The sequence below is a fragment of the Chrysemys picta genome, chromosome 3 (assembly GCF_011386835.1).
Source record: "Chrysemys picta bellii isolate R12L10 chromosome 3, ASM1138683v2, whole genome shotgun sequence".
NCBI lineage: Eukaryota > Metazoa > Chordata > Testudines > Emydidae > Chrysemys > Chrysemys picta.
This window is the reverse complement of record NC_088793.1, coordinates 76,704,455-76,725,028: the sequence shown is the minus strand read 5'-3', so window position 1 is coordinate 76,725,028 and position 20,574 is coordinate 76,704,455. Positions and strand designations below refer to the sequence as shown.

The 20,574-nt window shown below is 45.9% G+C and overlaps 2 protein-coding genes across 3 annotated transcripts in view; one reads left to right on the top strand and one right to left on the bottom strand.

Moving 5' to 3' along the window:
- FAXC (failed axon connections homolog, metaxin like GST domain containing) overlaps nt 1-20,574 on the top strand; it is a 47,640-nt gene that overhangs the window by 22,531 nt on the left and 4,535 nt on the right. For both annotated transcript variants that reach the window (XM_065588228.1, XM_005301131.5), the window contains one exon: nt 1,594-1,811. In XM_065588228.1, the coding sequence (XP_065444300.1) occupies nt 1,594-1,811 (218 nt within the window). The remainder of the gene's footprint in view (nt 1-1,593; nt 1,812-20,574) is intronic.
- Nucleotides 18,182-20,155, bottom strand: LOC135982279 (uncharacterized). Its single transcript, XM_065588229.1, has 2 exons — nt 19,288-20,155; nt 18,182-18,743 (listed from the first exon to the last, which is right to left on the bottom strand). Exons 1-2 carry the CDS (start codon nt 19,826-19,828, stop codon nt 18,274-18,276), a joined length of 1,011 nt encoding a protein of 336 aa, XP_065444301.1. The 5' UTR covers nt 19,829-20,155; the 3' UTR covers nt 18,182-18,273.

Genomic DNA, 20,574 nt, shown 5'->3' with positions numbered 1-20,574 from the left:
AATTGCTTGGCTATTAAGCCAAATATCCTCCTTTTACTCTTAGCAAGAAATATCCTTGGTGACTTTTTACTACATGTTAATAGAGTCATTAAAGTGAAGAATTTGTGAGCTGTTTCCTAAAGAGATTAGAAATGGACCCTAGTGAGAAAGTAGGTGTAGTGTCAGGGGAATAATGAACTCTGCTTCTGTCTGGGTTGCAGAAATTTGTGGTGATATGAAAGAAAATGTATAGGAGTGCCCAAAAGGATTTTGCTCATTCTCTCTCTTGTATTAGTTGATCAGTATGTACAATAAGGAAATCCCATAGGCTTAGAACTATGTACAATGATAAACTGAAGTCATGTTCAGAACAGAAAATCCCAGTACAGTGGAACAGTTAACCAGTAGACAGTATTCTACACTATGTGATATTTCAATGTTTCTAACTAACTGTACGAACCAGCTTCTAACATGACCACAAATGTTTAAGCTGATTTTATATTTTCCAGTTTGGAAATTACTCAGAATACCCGTCACATATTGTCATAAACACCCTGCATTTCCCAGACACCTAAGGTTGCATCTGCTCTTCCCACCTCCTCCTCTGATGGATAACTCTTTTAAACTCCCTGCTCCTGCTCCCACTGAAGTTGGTGACAATAATCCTATTGCCTTCAATGGGAGAGGGGAACTGTTCAATATTACTTACGACTGTCACTTTCCTTTGTTCCTTTTGTTCCTTTTCTCACAAACTTCTTCAGCAAAAAACTGAAATTCTCTTTAACCTGTTTGGAACAGTAATAAAGACCAGCAATTCAAGTGAGAACTCAGAGATTTTTGACTGGCAAAGCAAATTTAATAAAGACTCCTTTAAAAAGAATACATCTTCCATTCAACCAACCAAACATATAGATTGAAATACAGTAAAGTCCCTTTGAAAAAATATCTCATTCAGGGTAAACCTTCACTTCATAGGAGGATAAAATACAAAATAAAACCAATCTGACAAAGCATAAATCTCTTAAATGAATTATTTTTCTGTTTAAACCATAAACCATAATACATTTCAGGGGAGAGTGGAGGCCTCTGAAACAAATACCTATTACAAGAATCATCATATTGCAGCAAAATGATTCATTTGGCAGGCTTCAGCAGTGCATAGAATTACTTCTTAGACAAAGTATAAATAAAGCATAAGCCAAAGGGAATAGATAGGTAGGAAAGGTTTGTCTAATGTGTATCAGTCTGTTATTAATACCAGATCCGGTTTGCACAACACTTTGCTGTGATAATCTAAGGCCCGGATCTGCAACCCTTATTTCTGTTGAGTAGTACTTACTCCCCTGAATTTCAATGATCTCAGTGGGACTACTTGCATAACTAAGTGCTATGCAGTGTGACCAAGTGCTTCAGAACGAAGGCCAACATTTAGTATTCTGGGTGATATTCCACATTCATACCAAGATGTATATTTTACCACAGAGCTAGCTTTCCATCAGGCCAATAATCCTCAGGGCCTCAAGACTTACGCAAGCTCTTCATCAAACCCTTTTTGTAGAGGTGTTGGGGGGTCAATATGCTGCACAGTTGTAACTTGTTTTCACCACATTCTAGGACATTAGCTTATTGCCAATGGGTGGACAATCTCCACGAGACCCAGAAGATGCTTTTGTGCAGTGGCCCCTTTAGTGACCTGCTGAAGTGGATTCTGTGCCACCTAACAAAAGGAATTGTGAAACGAGAAATGTACGGTCATGGCATCGGCCGCTTCTCGGAGGAAGAGATATACAAGCTGATGGAGAAAGACATGCGGTCACTAGCAGGTCTCTTGGGTAATGTACAACCCATTATATTTTGCACAGTCACTTTTTGCATGATTAGATTTACTGGTAATGCTCTCTGCCAGGCTGTTTAAACATTACTTTTGTTTCCAAACTATATGTACAGCCTATCATGGCACTATCATTCCATGTCTGTCTTCCTAGTTAAGGGGATGTCACTTTTTTTCTTGCTGCCATTATACATGTATATTGCCAAATTCTGCCACCAGAGGCATACACTCATCTCCTTTTATCTTCATTGGGAATTGTGTGTGTGTGTGTGTGTGTGTGTGTGTAGAAATTGGCCCAGGGCTTTTTAACAGCAAGTATTTGTAAAGCTGGTGTTTGAAAATCACTTGAAGGTATTATAGTTGTTTTGATGAGTTGAGAATTTGATTGACATTAACACTCTTTGAGCGAGCTATTTACTAACAAGATATAACTGTTATTCGGTTGGCATTCAAACTGGGAGTTGAGCTGCTGGTGAGACATGGGTTTGTACTGTCAGAAGTGATGGTGTAGGATTGTTCGTTAGTTAGTGACAAAACTTAACCAAATTAGTAACCACCTTAAAAGTTTTTTGGTTTCCTCCTTCAAAAGAGCTAGTCTACGCCACCTATCTGCGCTCCCTTCCCCAACCCCATCCCCCAAGGAATACTGTTCAGCTGACTGCTTGATATAGCAGGAGTGATACTCTGTAGTAGAAAAGAAGAATTTTAGTTCCTTAATCTTATCCTTTTCCACTGTCCTCTAATCTTTCCTCTGTTTCATATGTGTATGGTAAAGTTAAAGGGGTAAAACTTGACTAAGTTAGCTCATGCCTAGCTGTGTAGAATGAAATCCTGTTGGAGCAATGTTGATATACGAGGAATTTATTAAATGCACATCTTTTATTTGTTAACAATGCTTTTTCCACTCTTGATTCTGTTTTTCATAACACCTTTTCCAGCTCTTTGCTAGCTTCAGCTACATCATTCTTTCTCTGGGATTCAGGGCTGGTCCACACTAACCCCCCACTTCGAACTAAGATACGCAACTTCAGCTACGTTATTCACGTAGCTAAAGTCGAACTATCTTAGTTTGAACTTACTGGGGGTCCAGACGTGGCAGGCAGGCTCCCCCGTCGACTCCGCATACTCCTCTCGCCGCGCAGGAGTACCGGCGTCGATGGCGAGCACTTCTGGGATCGATCCCAGAAGATCGATTGCTTACCGCTGGACCCGGAGGTAAGTATAGACGTACCCTCACAGTGAGATTCATAGAGTTTAAGGCCAGAAGAGACCATTAGGTTATCTAATCTGTATATTGCAGATAATCCTGTATATTGCAGACCACTAAATTTCACCCCTGTAGCGAGCCCAATAACTTGTGTGTGACTAAAGCATATTTTCCAGAAATGTACCCAGTTTTGATTTATAAACATCAAGAATCCACCACTTCCCTTTGTAGTTTGTTCCAGTGATTAATCCACTTCACTGTTAAAAATTAGTGTCTAATTTCTGACTTGAATTTGTCTGGCTTCAGTTTCCAGCCATTGGTTCCCATTATGGTTTTCTCTACTAGATTTGAGCCCTTTAGTACACGGTATTTTCTCCCCGTAAAGGTACTTAAACTGTGTAATCAAGTCACCTTTCAATCTTTTTGATCTTCTTAAGTCTCTCACTGGTATTTTCTGCAGCCCTCAAATCATTGTTATGGCTCTTTTCTGCATCCTCTACAATTGTACAACATTCTTTTAAAAATAGAATTGTATGCAGTATTCCATTCTCACCAGTGCCCCTACTTCTACTCACTGCTCCCTTGTTTATACATGGAAGGATCACATTAGCCCTTTTTGCCATACCATCGCATTGGGAGTGCATGCTATTTATTATTATTATTTTATTTATTTGAATGATCATAGTGCCTAGGAGCCCCAGTCATGGAACAGGACCCTATTGTGTTAGGCACTGTACAAACAGAGAACAAAGATGGTTCTTGCCCCAAAAGGTTATAATCTAAGAGTAAGACAAGAAACAACAGATGGATATAGACTGACCAGCAAGGAAGTACAAGGAAACAGAGAGAATATTGGCTGTCATAGTAGGCTGTGGTTTCAGCACACCAGCTATTCTGACCCATAAATCCTTCTCAGATACTCTGCTTTCAGGATACAGTCCCCATTCTGTAGGTATGGCCTGCATGCCTTGTACCTAGGAGGGTGACCACCTTTTCAAAAGGCACAAGTGGGACACATGCAGGCGCCTCGCCCCCGTTGTGGCCACACCCCTGCTCCTCCTCATCCCTGATGCCCCGCCCCCTGCTCCTCCTCTTCCCCAAAGCCTCACCCTCTGCTTCTTCTCTTTCCCCTGAGGCCTTACCCTCTGGCCAGGCCAGAACCCTGAGCTGGGCTGTGGTAAGAGCAGCCCAGGGAGCCCAGACCACTGTGGGGAGCCCTGGACCCTTCACCTGCCCTGGGCTATGATCATTCCTTGTACTTAGTAGGGCCTTGTGGCGATGGGGGGCTAAGGCCCACCTCAACTCCCTCTCCAGGAAGAGGCTGGCACTGCCCCTGAGCTTTGGGCAGCCGTGGAACAGTGCCACAGGTAATCCGGGACAAACGTTGTCCTGGAGTCATTCAGCCTGGGACTGGGACTTGAACTCTGCATTTCAGGACTGTCCTGCCTAATGTAGTACAGGTGATCACCATAGTACCTAGATGTACAACTTTCCATTTGTCTGTATTAAAGTGTATTTTGTTTGAATGGGCCCAAGTGATCCACGTCGCTCTGTATGACTGCCCTATCCTCATCATTATTACCACTCCTCCAATCTTTGTCATCTACAGATTTTATCAACAGTGATTTGATATTTACTTCCAGGTCATTGATTAAAATGTTGAATAGCATTGGACTTAATCCCAATCTCTGAAGAACCCCACTAGAAATACCCCTCTTCAATAATTATTTCCCTTTGATGACTACTTTTTGAGATCTGCCAGTTAGCTAGTTCTTAATCTGCTTAATGTTTGTTTTCTTGATATTACATAATGCTAATTTTTAATCAGAATGTCAGGTAGTACTAAGCCTAAGGTTTTACAGTAGTTTAAACTAATTTTATATAACTATTACTATATCTATATTGATATAAGCATGCAACTATATTAGATAACTTTATTGCAGTTATCTTTAGCAACCAAACTTGCAGTCTCATCAAAGAATGAAATCAGGGCTATTTTTCATAAACCCCGTTGACTAGTATTAATTATATTAATATATTTTAATTCTTTTTCAATTGAATCCCATATCAGCTTTTCTGTTGTTTTGCCTGGGATGTATGTTAGGCTATCTAGCATCTGGTTACCCAGATCATCCTGTTTGCCTTTTTTGAATATTGGCACATTATTAGCACTCTTCCAATCTTACGGAATTTTCCTGGTATTCCAATATTTATTAAAAATTAACATCAGCGGTCTAGAGATCTTCTCAGTTAGCTCTTTTAGGACACTTGGGTGCATGGTTATCTAGGGTCTGCTAATGTTAAAACTTTTATCCCTAGTAGAGGTTGTCTAACATCCTCTTCACTAGAGATGTGTGGAAAAAGGGAATTCTGTTTTGAAGAGGATTTCAATATTTTGAAATTTGGTTTAATTCTGATTGGGAAATTTGGTTTCATTCTTTGGCTGAGTTCCATCAGAACTTTGGCAAAATTAGACTGTCTCTGGAAAAGTTCCAATTTTGTTGCATAGGCAAATTCTGAGGAGGGATTGTTTAGCTAGAATTGTGCTGACCAGCTCTACTCCTTAGCTGATAATGGCCTGGAAGGTTCTTCATCATTGTCATTAGTATATCATCCTCCTTCTTTCCAAATATAGAACAAAAATATTTATTGAGCACTTCTGCCTGTTCTGTGTCATTATTAACAATCTTACCCTTTCCATATAGCAATGGGTCTATACCATTATTAGGATTTCTTTTGTTCCTAATATACTTAAACTCCCTTTTTTTGGCTTTTGTCCTGCCAGCCCTGGATTTTCCCTGTTGTCTTTAGCTTCCCTTATCATTGTTCTGCACCCTATAACTTCTGATTCATATTGATGCTATCTTTCTTCTCTTTCCCCATTTGTTATATTTTGCTTTTTTTATTTCTAATTGCAGCCTTCACTTTGCCACTGAACCAGGTTGGGCTTGTAGACAAAGTTTTCCTCTTTCTTGATTTTGGAATTATGGCTTTTTGGCCATCTGATAAACTTGTCTTAAAGAGTTCCCAATTTTCATTCAAATTTCTGTCTAAATTTGTTCTCTCAGTCATTTTTGTCCAAATTTTCCTTTCGAAGCATCATGAGTGTGTATATTTCTGGTTGGAACTGTCCTCTGTTTGCCCATATTGAATGCAATCAGACCATCATCATTGGTTCCTAGGCAACCGCAAACTTCCAGTCCAGTGATTAATTTATCATAAAGAAGTCCAAAATAGTTACCTTATATCGGATGCAATACTTTTGGTGTTAGAAAAATTATCATCTACAATTTTTCCTACTGGCTATGTGAGACCTCCACCATATGTCTTCCAAACTGTGCTTCTCAGGGTGTAGTAGTGGCAATATTATTTCTTTCCAAAGAGTGTGTTTAGAGGAGATCTTAGCAGATGTGTGTTCAGTACTTCTGTGGAACTGGCACTAATTGGAAAGTCAAGTGATCAACAGGGATCTCCTACAATATTCTGCATTCCTTCCAACAGCTGGACCACTATGTAAAGATACATCTGGCCTTATTTGCAGAGATTCACATCTCTAGCAGCTGATATTGAAGACAGCTGCACTTCTGAAAATCAGGCCACATGTAAATTAAATTAATAAGTAAATTAGAATTGGTTGAACTATCCATTTTGAATTTAGCCCTTGTTGGGTAGCTAATCAGTTGTAAACTCATCCCAACTTTCTGGGAATGAATTCATTATTTGTAAGTAGAGGAAAGATGGTTTGGTGGCTAGCCGAGGACTTGGGTGAGTATCATTGGGCTCTTTGTGAACTAGTTGCTAGGATTCATTTATTTTTCCTAAAATGACTTTAATTTGTTTAGCAGTTTTGTGGTTTTATAAAATAAAGCAGTGTCTCCCTCCATTTCCCCCAGTTTCAAAATGCTGTTGGGTCATTCTCTGCAATGGAATGGCTTTACTTTCCACATTGTCTTGTCATATATCTGAGAATGATACATTTTATAATATGCCTAGGCACAGTGTGCTGAATTAAGTGCTAGTCCTTATTTCCTAGTGTATATAGTTTGAAATCAGACCCATAATCAAGCAATAAGACTTTACAGACACTTCTCCTAGCTTATTATTGCAGATCTTGGGTAATGTAATAAGTAAGGCATCAGTCAGAAGCGCATGTGAATAGCTGCTTGAGAAGCACAATAATCCTTGAAAGTGCAGTGTCAAATATCTTGTTGTAAAAGTTTATTTATAAATAAAAATGAGGCAAAATGAATTTATAAATAAAAAACAGTCGAAGCTTGACATTATGATGACATCTGGGTAGCCAATCAGAAAACTCTATTTGTGATCTAATCTTCTCTCCTATAACTGGTTGATCACCTTTTTGGTTTGGTTTGTTAAAGTGTCAGTTTAACAGCATGATAGCAGAACATGCTGAATGTTTTTAGGACACTGGCAGTCTGCATGAAATTTGTATACTTAATAATGAACATAGTGTGACCCAGGGTGCCTATGGCAGCCCTCACTGAAAATGCCAAAGTCAGGGCAGGCTGCAAAAGGGAGAGCAGATATTCCCAAAACTGGAGGTTAACACTAAAGTTAAACTCACCAACGAGTCACAAACTGTACCTCTGATCCCCCACACATTATCAAGAAGAAAAAAAAATAAAAAAAGAAATTACACAGCCCCCTTTATTGCATTCCACTTCTCTGGCTCCCAATCAGCATATAGGTCCAGTACAGTGAGAAGTTATTTAAAAACTCTGCTCACTATACACAATGTTCTTCTGACCCCAAAGAGTCAGCCACGTTACCAGGTCAATATTAGTTTGGATCTTATCCAAAATACCACATTGCCAACTAATCGTGTAGTGTCTCAAACTAAAGGTTTAATGAAAAAAGAAAGAACAAGAAGAGAGTTGTTAAATGATAAAGCACTCAGATATATTCAGAGACTTCGCAGTCTATATACAGTATCAGGTTCTTAGCAGTCTTGGTGAGTTTGCTGGCTTGAAAGTCCCTCTGGAATACATCCACAGCTTGGAAGGGTCTGTCTGTCCTTTGTTCAGAGCTTCAGTTTGTTGCAAAGTTACTTGAGAGGTAAGAAGCAGGAATGAAGACAAAATGGAGATGATGCAGCTGCCCTTTATATTCCTTTTGCCATGTGGCTTGTACTTCCTGTGTCCCAAACACAAGTTTCACAGCACATGGCATGGAAAAGCTTTAGAGTTCTCTGCTCACACGCATACCACATGCCTTGCTGACTCATAAGGTGTAGTCTCTGGCCTTTCAATGGGTTCATTGTACAGCTGATGGGCCATCGAACAAGCTAGGTAGTGCTGATGCCAATTTGTCTAGGGGTGTCACCCAGAAACACAGCACAAGTTTGGAAACACAGATATACCCTACATATCTATAACTCACAATACAAAGGTGATACAAACATATAAACAAGATTATCATATTTAGTGAAATGTAACTTTTCCATGGATACCTTACGTGGTATATCTGGTAAGATTTATTGCACTTTTATAATATTGGTATCAACAATATCATAAAGTGTCTCCCATATTCCATACAGTGTCACACAGAGAAACACAGAAATTTACATAGTAGTTAAAGAGCAACATAAAATACTTAATTGGAATGGTCTAATATCACTGGGTCAAATTTTGGCCCCCATTTGTCTTGTTGAATAGTACCTTGTTCCCAGGTGTTAGTCCCACTAATTTTAATGCAGTTATTTGTGGCCCTGGTCAACGATGGAATGTCAGAATCTGGTCCTTTGTCTTTACAAAACGATTCTCCCTATGATTGACAAACCCTATCTAAGCTTAATTTTTTTCAGCTGATACAAGTGTCATTCAGGCACTACAGCACTGGGAGCCATATAGGCACCTAGACAGATAAATAGCACTGCTGCAAGAGTTCTCCTTAGTGCGTGTGGATATCCTAACATAATCACCTAGGCTGGGATTTTTAAAGGTGCATATTGGAGTTAGAAGTCCAGCTCCCAGGAAATTCAATGACAGCTGCTGGGTACCTAACTCCCTTAGGTTCCTTTGGAAAATCCAGTCTTGGAGGCTGATTGTGTCTGCATCTATACACAGAGGAGACCTCCTACATTGTGGCTTATAACCCTCCTATGTGAAGGGAGGCTCAGCTGTCTCCCCAGCAGCATCTGCCCCCAGGCTCTGAAAAAGGTTCTTGGTGTACTGTCCCACATGGAAGAGACATTTACATTCTGTTGGTCCACTTTGTAATGGAGATCCTCCTTTAAGGGGCAGTTGTTGCTAGGGACTGTGTGTGGGGAGACAGTTCTGAGGATCCAGAGCTCCTGTGAAATCATAGGGCCCCAGCACAAAGGGTTCTGGCCTCCTGCTGATTCCTGGGGTGAGGGGTGTCCATGAGGGTTGCAGTCTAACCAGAGGTGAAAGTAAGCTGGTCTGGTCTGGTACGGCATACCAGCAAGAGCCGGTACAAAGCCGACCGTACAGGCAGGGGGCAGCTTCCCCAGGCTGGCAATTTAAAAGGGCCCTGAGCTCTGGGCAGTGGCTGGAGCCCCTGGCCCTTTAAATCACCGCCAGAGCCCTGCTGCCAGAGCCCTGGGGTAGATGCAGTGGCCAGGAGCCCCAGGGCTCCGGCGGCGATTTAAAGGGCCTGGAGCTCCCAGCTGCCGCCGCAGCTACTGTTACCATGGGGCTCCGGCAGTGATTTAAAGGGTCCGGGACTCCCAGCTATCGCAACCAGAGCCCCGGGCTCTTTAAATGGCTATTTTAAGGACCCTGGGATGTAAAGGCCACGCCCCTTCCGGTTGAGGCCCCACACCCCTGCTCACGAGCCCGGCCCTGTGTACCGGTAAGTCCTTTAAGTTACTTTCACCCCTGAGTCTAATGCCATAGCATGTTCCATAGGGGTGCAATTGCCCTGACCCTTACAATTCAATAAAAAGCTCTACCAGATTCCCCACCTATCTTCTCCCTTCTATGAGTTTTCCCATAGGAGCGGGCAATTGGTTCTTGGTTCTTAATTAGAAAAACCCAGGGCAACAGTAGGAGGATTAAAGTGCTGCCTAAATCCTAATGCAAAGTGGCTGCTTATCTTGAGTTGATTTTGAGACTGTTACAGATCAGATTACTTTGGAGCCCCTTTTGCACCATGACAAATATGCACTGGAGCAACAATATTTATTTTTAGCTCCAAAAATAGTTTCCATAAAGGAATAACTTGGCAGCTGCCCAGTCTCTCTGTAAAAAGTAACAGAGGGTCCTGTGGCACCTATAAGACTAACAGAAGTACTGGGAGCATGAGATTTTGTGGGTAAGAACCTCACTTCTTCAGATGCAAGTGATGACAAGAAGTGAGGTTCTTACCCATGAAAGCTTATGCTCCCTATACTTCTGTTAGTCTTATAGGTGCCACAGGACCCTCTGTTACTTTTTACAGATTCAGACTAACACGGCTACGCCTCTGATACTTGACAGTCTCTCTGTGTGGAAGGAGTGGAAATATTTACCTTGCTTGGTTTGAAGCTGAGCTTTTCTCCTCACCTAGTGGTAGAGTAATATCGCAACGTTCTGAAGCAGACATCAGCATGTGTATGGTGTCAGTAAGTGCATGCATAGAATAGGGTAGAAGTAGAATTTTGTATAGCCCCTTTCATACTCAAGCTATCCCAGAAGACCTGGCAAAACTGCGGATTAGTAAACATAACAGTTCATGCTTAACTTTGGACACCAAGAACCAGATCGTCAATGGGTGTAAATCAACAGAGAGAGATCAATTTACACCACATTAAGATGTGGGCTAAGAGCTTTTTAGTCAATTTTTCTTATCAGAATTTTCTTCTGCAGTTTTCAGAAAGTCCTTCCACACAGATTACTGCCAGAGATGCTACCTTTATCAGAAAGGTGGTGTAGTTTGTACTCTGCTGTATTGTCTATATATCTTAGGTATTTAAATGGCCCACATTATCAAACTATCTTAGCACTGATTTTTAATGACTGTATCCTCACAAAACGCTGGGAAAAATAAGGAAATAATATTAGTCCCATTTTACAGACGGGGAACTGAAGCATAGAGAGATCAATGGTGGTATCCACACAGGGACTTCAGTAGATTTCTGTGATTTCTTTTACAGTTGCAAATAAGCAAGAGATTTTAATGAATCTGTTAACTGGCCACTCAGCTGTTCTCAGCTAGCAGTTTACCACAGGCATCATGGCTGAGGTGGATTCTGAGTAGGGACTTGAGGGCACTGGCTTTGAGTCAGCACAGGTAGGGTTACCATTCGTCCGGATTTACCCGGACATGTCCTCCTTTTTGTGCTAAAAATAGCGTCCGGGGGGAATTTGTAAAGCACTCACAATGTCCGGGATTTCCCCCCTCCCCCGGAGCGGCTGGGAGGGCTGCAGGAAAGTCCCGGGCTGGACTCCGGAGCAGCTGGAGAGGAGCTCCGCCCTGCATTCTGAGCAAGTGTCTCAGCACAAAGTGCAGCCCTCCCCTTTTGCAACTGGGAGCGGTTACTGCCATGCAGCGTAGCAAAACGGGAGCGAGAGCACTTTGTGCTGATACAAGGGCAGCTCTCCCCTGCAACCCGGTCCGGGCCAGGGACCGGGTTTTGTTGTGCAGGGCCAGGGACCGGGTTTTGTTGTGCTGGGGAGCTTAGCCACGTGTCCGGCTCGCACAGAGCCCAACACCCTGTTCTGAGCAGCAGGGTAAGGGGGGCAGGAGAAGGGGCAGGGAGGTTCTGGAGGGGGCAGTCAAGAAACGGGGCGGGGGGGGCTTTTTGGGGGGAGTGGAGAAAGTTTTGGGCAGTCAGGGTACAGGTAGGGGGTAGGGTCCTGGTGGGCAGTTGGGGGGGGGTCTTAGGAGGGGGCAGTTAGGGGACAAGGAACAGGGAGTCTTAGGTAGGGGGTGGGGTTCTGGAGGGCAGTTAGGAGCAGGGGTCCCAGGAGGGGGCAGTCAGGGGACAAGGAGCGGGGGGGTAGGGGGCTGGGAGTTCTGGGGGGGAGCTGTCAGGGGGCAGGAGTGGGGAGAGGGATCGGAGCAGTCAGGGGACAGGGAGCAGAGGGGTTTAGATGGGTTGGGAGTTCTGGGGGGGGCTGTCAGGGGGCAGGAGTGCGGAGAGGGATCGGAGCAGTCAGGGGACAGGGAGCAGAGGGGTTTAGATGGGTTGGGAGTTCTGGGGGGGAGCTGTCAGGGGGCAGGAGTGGGGAGAGGGATCGGAGCAGTCGGGACAGGGAGCAGAGGGGTTTAGATGGGTTGGGAGTTCTGGGGGGGGCTGTCAGGGGGTGGGGAGTGGTTGGATGGGGCGTGGGAGTCCCAGGGGTCTGTCTGGGGGTGGGGGTGTGGATAAAGGTTGGGGCAGTCAGGGGACAAGAGGCAGGGAGGCTTAGATAGTCCTGGGGGGCAGTTAGGGGCAGGGGTCCCAGGAGGGGGTAGTCAGGGGACAAGGAACGGGGGGAGGGTTGGGAGGTCAGGGGGGGCGGGAAGTGGGAGGGGCAGGGGCGGGGCTAGGGCGGGGCTTCTCCCGTCCTCTTTTTTGCTCGCTGAAATATGGTAACCCTAGCACAGGGAGCTCATCTCATGCTTAGGGGGCAACAGTGAAGTAAGTGCACTGGTGATTATGGGAGGTGAGCACTCTGAGAGATGCAATTTAAATTACCTTTGTGGGGCAGGGTGGTCTCTCCTTTTATTGCACTTGTCCTAATCCCTGTGGAGAATTCTGTTTCTCTTCTTTTTAATTAGCTAAAATCTTAAAGGAGAAGTTCTCAGGGAAATTCTGATGGTCAAGAATCAGAATTCTTAACATCTCTTGGGGCTAGATCTGGGATCGGCAACGTTTGGCCCGCGACCCGCCAGGGTAAGCACCCTGGTGGGCTGGGTCAGTTTGTTTACCTGCCGTGTCCGCAGGTTTGGCCGATCGCGGCTCCCACTGGCTGCGGTTCGCCACTCCAGGCCAATGGGGGCTGCGGGAAGCGGCGCGGGCCGAGGGATGTGGGAGCCGCGATTGGCCGAACCTGCGGATGCAGCAGGTAAACAAACCAGCCCAGCCCGCCAGGGTGCTTTCCCTGGCAGGCTGCGTGCCAAAGGTTGCCGATCCCTGTGCTAGCTTGATGAAAGCTAGCGTGAGTATAAATTGTAGTGTAGCTGTGATAGCATGGGCAATGCTGGCATGGCTCAGCTGTGCCAAGATGTACTCATGGGGTTCAGGTGGGTTTGTACTTGGCACGGCTATGCTGTGCTGCAGCTGCTTGTGCTACTGTGGCTACACTATTTTATACCCAGGCTAGTCTCAGTGACATAGCCTGAGTATGTGTATGTGAACTGTGAATTGCCCCTGAGCTTGTAGTGTAGATGTAGCCTCAGTGATGACTTGCCTCATGGCTCTGCTGTAATGATGGCATGTTGGGAGTGCCTGCTTACACCTGAATCCAGAGTCCAAGTAGCCCATGCAGAAGTGTCAGGGGGTGTTTTTACTCCCCTTTAATCCCTTCTTAAGGCATGTAGTCATAGTCACAGTCTTGTTTGCATTTGTTTTTAGGGATCTGAGAACAACATTTCAGAAGAATGAGGTTGGGAACCCCATTTCTCTTCTCACATGTCTGGTATTATGCTTTAATGGTCTGAAGAGATCTGCTGAGATTTTCTGTCTGCCCGCCCCCAGCTAGGAGTGCTGCAGGTGTGAGATGAGGCCATGGGTAGGAGAGTAGGCGAATATAACAGTCACTACCTTCCCTGGCTGTACCAACATCTACATGCAGCAAGGTGGACTGATTTAAATCAAAGTGATTTAAGGATAATTTAAGCCAGCAACCAGGAACCTTGATTTAACTCACCTTGTTTTGCATTTGTACTTTTGTTATTTTCCTAAAGAAAGGTTGATTCTCATTGATCTGAAGAAGTGAGGTTCTTACCCATGAAAGCTTATGCTCCCAATACTTCTGTCTTAAAGGTGCCACAGGACCCTCTGTTACTTTTTACATTAAAACATGTTGATTTGCTACTAAATATAGCCTTTAGACTAAATTTGGTACTCTCTTTGGTTAACAAAAGAGGATGTACTATATCTGTACATATTTACTTAATAAATTATACAGCTTAACACACATTTATTCAGATTCTTAATTTTTGCATCTTATCATGTTAGAAAATAGTGAATGGTGCATTTCTTATTTACTGGATGATGATGAAATTTTTACTTGTGACTTGTGTCAAGCTGCATTTGGACAGAAATTGGAATTAAATTAATAATGTGCAAAACCAACATTTAATAGTTTTTATTAGTTAAATAACTACCTAAGAAAAAACAAGTAAGTTTATTACAATATGTTTTGCATTTAAAACTAACTGATTTAGTAAACAAAGCAAAGCAAGTATTATATATAGTTAGTGAATTGAACTGATTGTTTCTTGTCACAATGTCCTTCAAGGTTTCAGGGTTCATCTACACTAGCACTTTTGTTAGTAAAACTTTTGTCAGACTGGGATGTGAAGAAACATACCCTGACCAACAAAAGTTTCACCAACAAAAGCGCCGGTGTGGACAGCGCTGTGTTTGCAGGAGATGCTCTCCCGCCGACATAGCTACCGCCACTTTTTAGGGGTGGTTTAATTATGCCGATGGGAGAGCTCTCTCCCGACAGAATAGAGCAGCTACATGGGAGACCTTACAGCAGCGCAGCTGAAGCGGTACAGCTGTGCCACTGTAAGGTCTGTAGTATAGACATAGCCTAAGGGTATGTCTACACTACGAAATTAGTTCGAATTTATAGAAGCCGGTTTTATTGAAATCGGTTGTATACAGCCGATTGTGTATGTCCACACATAAAATGCTCTAGGTGCTCTAGTCGGCAGACCGCGTCCACAGTACGAGGCTAGCGTCGACTTCCGGAGCATTGCACTATGGGTAGCTATCCCACAGCTATCCCACAGTTCCCGCAGTCTCCGCCGCCCCTTGGAATTCTGGGTTGAGATCCCAATGCCCGGATGATGCAAAACAGTGTCGCGGGCGGTTCTGGGTACATGTCGTCAGGCCCCTCCCTCCCCCGTCACAGCAACGGCAGACAATAGATTCGCGCCTTTTTATCTGGGTTACCTGGGTTACCTGTGCAGACAACATGGAGCCCGCTCAGCACAGCTGAGCTCACCGTCACCATATGTCCTCTTGGTGCCGGCAGACGTGGGACTGCATTGCTACACAGCAGCAGCTGCTAACTGCCTTTTGGCGGTAGACGGTGCAGTAGACTGGTAGCCTTCATCGGCGATCTGGGTGCTGGCAGCCGTGGGGCTTGCCTTTTGGCAGTAAATGGTGTATTATGACTGTTAGCCGGCCTATTACAAGTCGGGTCATCGCACGTTAGCAGAGTCTTCCCCGAGCAGCCGATTGTGCAATAGGCCTGAAGACCATCGTCATACACCGCCCCGTATTTGCTGCCAAGCACCCAGAAAGATGCCGAGGGCTATCAGTCACGCTGCACCGTCGTCTTAAGATGTAAAAAAATAGATTTTCTCTGTATTCATTTGCTTCCCCCTCCCTCCGTCAAATCAACGGCCTGCTAAACCCAGGGTTTTCAGTTTAATCTTTGGGGGGGACCAGTCTGTGACAGTTGTTTGTGTCTCTCCCTGATGCACAGCCACTGTTCTTTATTTTAATTCCCTGTGCCTGTACGCCATGTCGTCACTCGGCCCCCCTCCCTCCTTCCCCTAGGCCGTCAGATACTACGTTTGCGCCACAGCTCGAGCCGAGAAGCGGTTCGCGCCTTTTCTTTGAATTCTGGGTTGAGATCCCAATGCCCGGATGATGCAAAACAGTGTCGCGGGCGGTTCTGGGTACATGTCGTCAGGCCCCTCCCCCCTCGTCACAGCAACGGCAGACAATAGATTCGCGCCTATTTACCTGGGTTACCTGTGCAGACAACATACCACGGCAAGCATGGAGCCCGCTCAGCTCAGCTGAGCTCACCGTCACCATATGTCCTCTGGGTGCCGGCAGACGTGGGACTGCATTGCTACACAGCAGCAGCTGCTAACTGCCTTTTGGCGGTAGACAGTGTAGCATGAGTGATAGCCGTGGGGCTGGCAGCCGTAGTGCTGCATTGCACCAGCCCCTTCCAGGCGATGGTATATTATGACTGGTACCCATCGTCGTCATACTGGTATGGCTGTCAATCATGGCCACCTGGGCAGACATGCTACTGTTTTGATGATGACGGTTACCAGTCATAATATACTATTTTCTGCCAATTGCCCAGTATTGTCTGCTAAGCACCCAGAAGAGGCCGAGGGCGATGCTGGGTGCTGGCGGACGTGGGGCTGGCAGACGTGGGGCTGCATTGCTACACAGCAGCAGCCCCTTGCCTTTTGGCAGATGATGGTATTTTATGATTGGTAACCATCATCGTCATATTGGTATGGCTGTCACTCATGCTGCAGCATCGGCTGCCACCTTAAGATGTAAAAAATAGATTTGTTCTGTGTTCATTTGCTTCCCCTTCCTCCGTGAAATCAACGGCCTGCTAAGCCCAGGGTTTCCAGTTTAATCTTTGGGGGCACCATTCTGTGTGACAGTTGTTTGTGTTTCTCCCTGTTCCTGTACCTGTACGCCATGTTGTCACTCGGCCCTCCCTCCCTCCCTCCCTCCCGCCCTCCTTCTCCTGGTCCATCAGATACTACTTTCGCGCCTTTTTTCTGACCAGGCGCCATAGCTAGCACTGGGATCATGGAGCCCGCTCAGATCACCGCGGCAATTATGAGCACTATGAACACCACGCGCATTGTCCTGGAGTATATGCAGAGCCAGAACATGCCAAGGCAAAACCCGGACCAGGCGAGGAGGCGATTGCAGCGCGGCGACGAGAGTGATGAGGAAATTGACATGGCCATAGACCTCTCACAAGGCACAGGCCCCAGCAATGTGGAAATCATGGTGTTACTGGGGCAGGTTGATACCGTGGAACGCCGATTCTGGGCCCGGGAAACAAGCACAGACTGGTGGGACCGCATCGTGCTGCAGGTATGGGACGATTCCCAGTGGCTGCGAAACTTTCGCATGCGTAAGGGCACTTTCATGGAACTTTGTGACTTGCTTTCCCCTGCCCTGAAACGCCAGGATACCAAGATGAGAGCAGCCCTCACAGTTGAGAAGCGAGTGGCGATAGCCCTGTGGAAGCTTGCAACGCCAGACAGCTACCGGTCAGTCGGGAATCAATTTGGAGTGGGCAAATCTACTGTGGGGGCTGCTGTGATCCAATTTGCCAGGGCAATGAAAGACCTGGTGATAGCAAGGGTAGTGACTCTGGGCAACGTGCAGTCAATAGTGGATGGTTTTGCTGAAATGGGATTCCCAAACTGTGGCGGGGCCATAGACGGAACCCATATCCCTATCTTGTCACCGGAGCACCAAGCCACCAACTACGTAAACCGCAAGGGGTACTTTTCAATGCTGCTGCAAGCCCTGGTGGATCACAAGGGACGTTTCACCAACATCAACGTGGGATGGCCGGGAAAGGTACATGATGCTCGCGTCTTCAGGAACTCTGCTCTGTTTCGAAAGCTGGAGGAAGGGACTTTCTTCCCGGACCAGAAAGTGACCATTGGGGATGTTGAAATGCCTATCGTGATCCTTGGGGACCCAGCCTACCCCTTAATGCCATGGCTCATGAAGCCGTACACAGGCAGCCTGGACAGGAGTCAGGACCTGTTCAACTACAGGCTGAGCAAGTGCCGAATGGTGGTGGAATGTGCATTTGGACGTTTAAAAGCGCGCTGGCGCAGTTTACTGACTCGCTCAGACCTCAGCGAAAAGAATATCCCCATTGTTATTGCTGCTTGCTGTGCGCTCCACAATATCTGTGAGAGTAAGGGGGAGACCTTTATGGCGGGGTGGGAGGTTGAGGCAACTCGCCTGGCCGCTGATTACGCGCAGCCAGACACCAGGGCGGTTAGAGGAGCACAGCAGGGCGCGGTGCGCATCAGAGAAGCTTTGAAAACGAGTTTTGTGACTGGCCAGGCTACTGTGTGAAACTTCTGTTTGTTTCTCCTTGATGAACCCTCCAACCCCCCCCCCCGCCCGACCCGGTTCACTCTACTTCCCTGTAAACCAACCACCCCACCCCACCTTCCCCTCCCCTCCCGCTTGCAGAGGCAATAAAGTCATTGTTTTTTCACATTCATGCATTCTTTATTAGTTCCTTACAGAGGTAGGGGGATAATTGCCAAGGTAGCTGGGATGGGTGGGGGAGGAGGGATGGAAAAGGACATACTGCATTTTAAAACTTTAACTCTTATTGAAGCCCAGCCTTCTGATGCTTGGGCGATCATCTGGGGTGGAGTGACTGGGTGGACGGAGGCCCCCCCACCGTGTTCTTGGGCGTCTGGGTGAGGAGGCTATGGAACTTGGGGAGGAGGGCTGTTGGTTACACAGGGGCTGTAGCGGCGGTCTCTGCTCCTGCTGCCTTTCCTGCAACTCAACCATACGCTCGAGCATATCACTTTGATGCTCCAGCAGACGGAGCATTGCCTCTTGCCGTCTGTCTGCAAGCTGACGCCACCTATCGTCTTCAGGCCGCCACCTCTCCTCTCGTTCATGTTGGGCTTTTCTCATCTCCGACATTGACTGCCTCCACGCATTCTGCTGTGCTCTATCAGCGTGGGAGGACATCTGCAGCTCCGTGAACATCTCGTCCCTCGTCTTACGTTTTCTCTTTCTAATGTTCACGAGCCTCTGCGAAGGAGAAACATTTGCAGCTGGTGGAGGAGAAGGGAGAGGTGGTTAAAAAAGACACATTTTAGGGAACAATGGGTACACTCTTTCATTACAAGGTCGCATATTTCGGCTTGCAGGCAGCCATCGTAGGCCACAGTGTTTTGGCTATTTTAACCTTCTTAGCATGCGGGAAAGGTTGCAAACAGCAGCGCATTTCCCATATCAAGGATGAATTGGGTTGTCCATTTAAAATGGGGTTTCAATGTAAAAGGAGGGGGCTGCGGTTTCCCGGTTAACATGCGGCACAAACACAAGTAAAGCCCCCCCCCCCACACACACACGATTCTCTGGGATGATCACTTCACCCCTCCCCCCCACCGCGTGGTTAACAGCGGGGAACATTTCTGGTCAGAATAGCAGGAACGGGCGCCTCTGAATGTCCCCCTTAATAAAATCACCCCATTTCAACCAGGAGAGCTTTCTGGAGATGTCCCTGGAGGATTTCCGCTCCATCCCCATACACGTTAACAGACTTGCTTGCTTTTTTTTTGTAATGTTTACAAATATTTACAAAGTTACACTCACCAGAGGTCTCCTGTGTGCCCTGAGGGTCTTGGGTGAGTTCGGGGGTTACTGGTTCCAGGTCCAGGGTCACAAACATATCCTGGCTGTTGGGGAAAACGGTTTCTCCGCTTCCTTGCTGCTGTGAGCTACCTACAGTACCTCCATCGTCATCTTCCTCGTTCCCCGAACCGTCTTCCCTGTGTGTTTCTCCAGTGAGAGAGTCATAGCACACGGTTGGGGTAGTGGTGGCTGCACCCCCTAGGATCGCATGCAGCTCCGCGTAGTAGCGGCAAGTTTGCGGCTCTGCCCCGGACCTTCCGTTTGCTTCTCTGGCTTTGTGGTAGGCTTGCCGTAGCTCCTTAATTTTCACGCGGCACTGCTGTGTGTCCCTGTTATGGCCTCGGTCCTTCATGGCCTTGGAGATCTTTTCTAATACTTTTCCATTTCTTTTACTGCTACGGAGTTCAGCTATCACTGCTTCATCTCCCCATATGGCGAGCAGATCTCGTACCTCCCGTTCGGTCCATGCTGGAGCTCTTTTGCGATCCTGGGAGGACTCCATGACGGTTACCTGTGCTGATGAGCTCTGCGTGGTCACCTGTGCTCTCCACGCTGGGCAAACAGGAAATGAAATTCAAACCTTCGTGGGTCTTTTCCTGTCTACCTGGTCAGTGCATCTGAGTTGAGAGCGCTGTCCAGAGCGGTCACAATGAAGCACTGTGGGATAGCTCCCGGAGGCCAATAACATCGAATTCCGTCCACACTACCCCAATTCCGACCCGCAAAGGCCGGTTTTATCGCTAATCCCCTCGTCGGAGGTGGTGTAAAGAAACCGGTTTAAAGGGCCCTTTAAGTCGAAAGAAAGGGCCTCGTTGTGTGGACGTGTCCAGGCTTAATTCGGTTTAACGCTGCTAAAGTCGACCTAAACCCGTAGTGTAGAATTAATAGATCTCATCTTCTCACATCTAGTTTTTATTCATAGATTGGAAGAAGAAAACAAGCTTTCCTGATTTTTCAACTCCCTGTTGTTTTCTTACATTTGAATGAATTTGTCATTGAACTGAACTAGCTGAATAAATTGAAATGAAGAAAATATTCACTCTGCACCTGCAGAAGAGGCTACTGTTGTAAAAAGCTGGCTTAGCACTTCAGCAACACTGGCTGCTGGGGTGCTTAGCTAGTGACTTTCACTAATTCACTGGTATGACTTTCTTTAAAACCTCAGCAGCAAACATAATTGGCTTAATATTATTTTGTATTTAATTTAAATGATTTTAATACATTATGGTAAGCTTAGGCCTTAAGTGA

Coding starts and splice junctions, on each gene's coding strand:
- LOC135982279 (XM_065588229.1), bottom strand. CDS start 19,828: ATGGAGTCCTCCCAGGATCGCAAAAGAGCTCCAGCATGGACCGAACGG. Junction 18,744..19,287: donor GGGCACACAGGAGACCTCTG/GTGAGTGTAACT, acceptor CTCCTCCACCAG/CTGCAAATGTTTCTCCTTCG.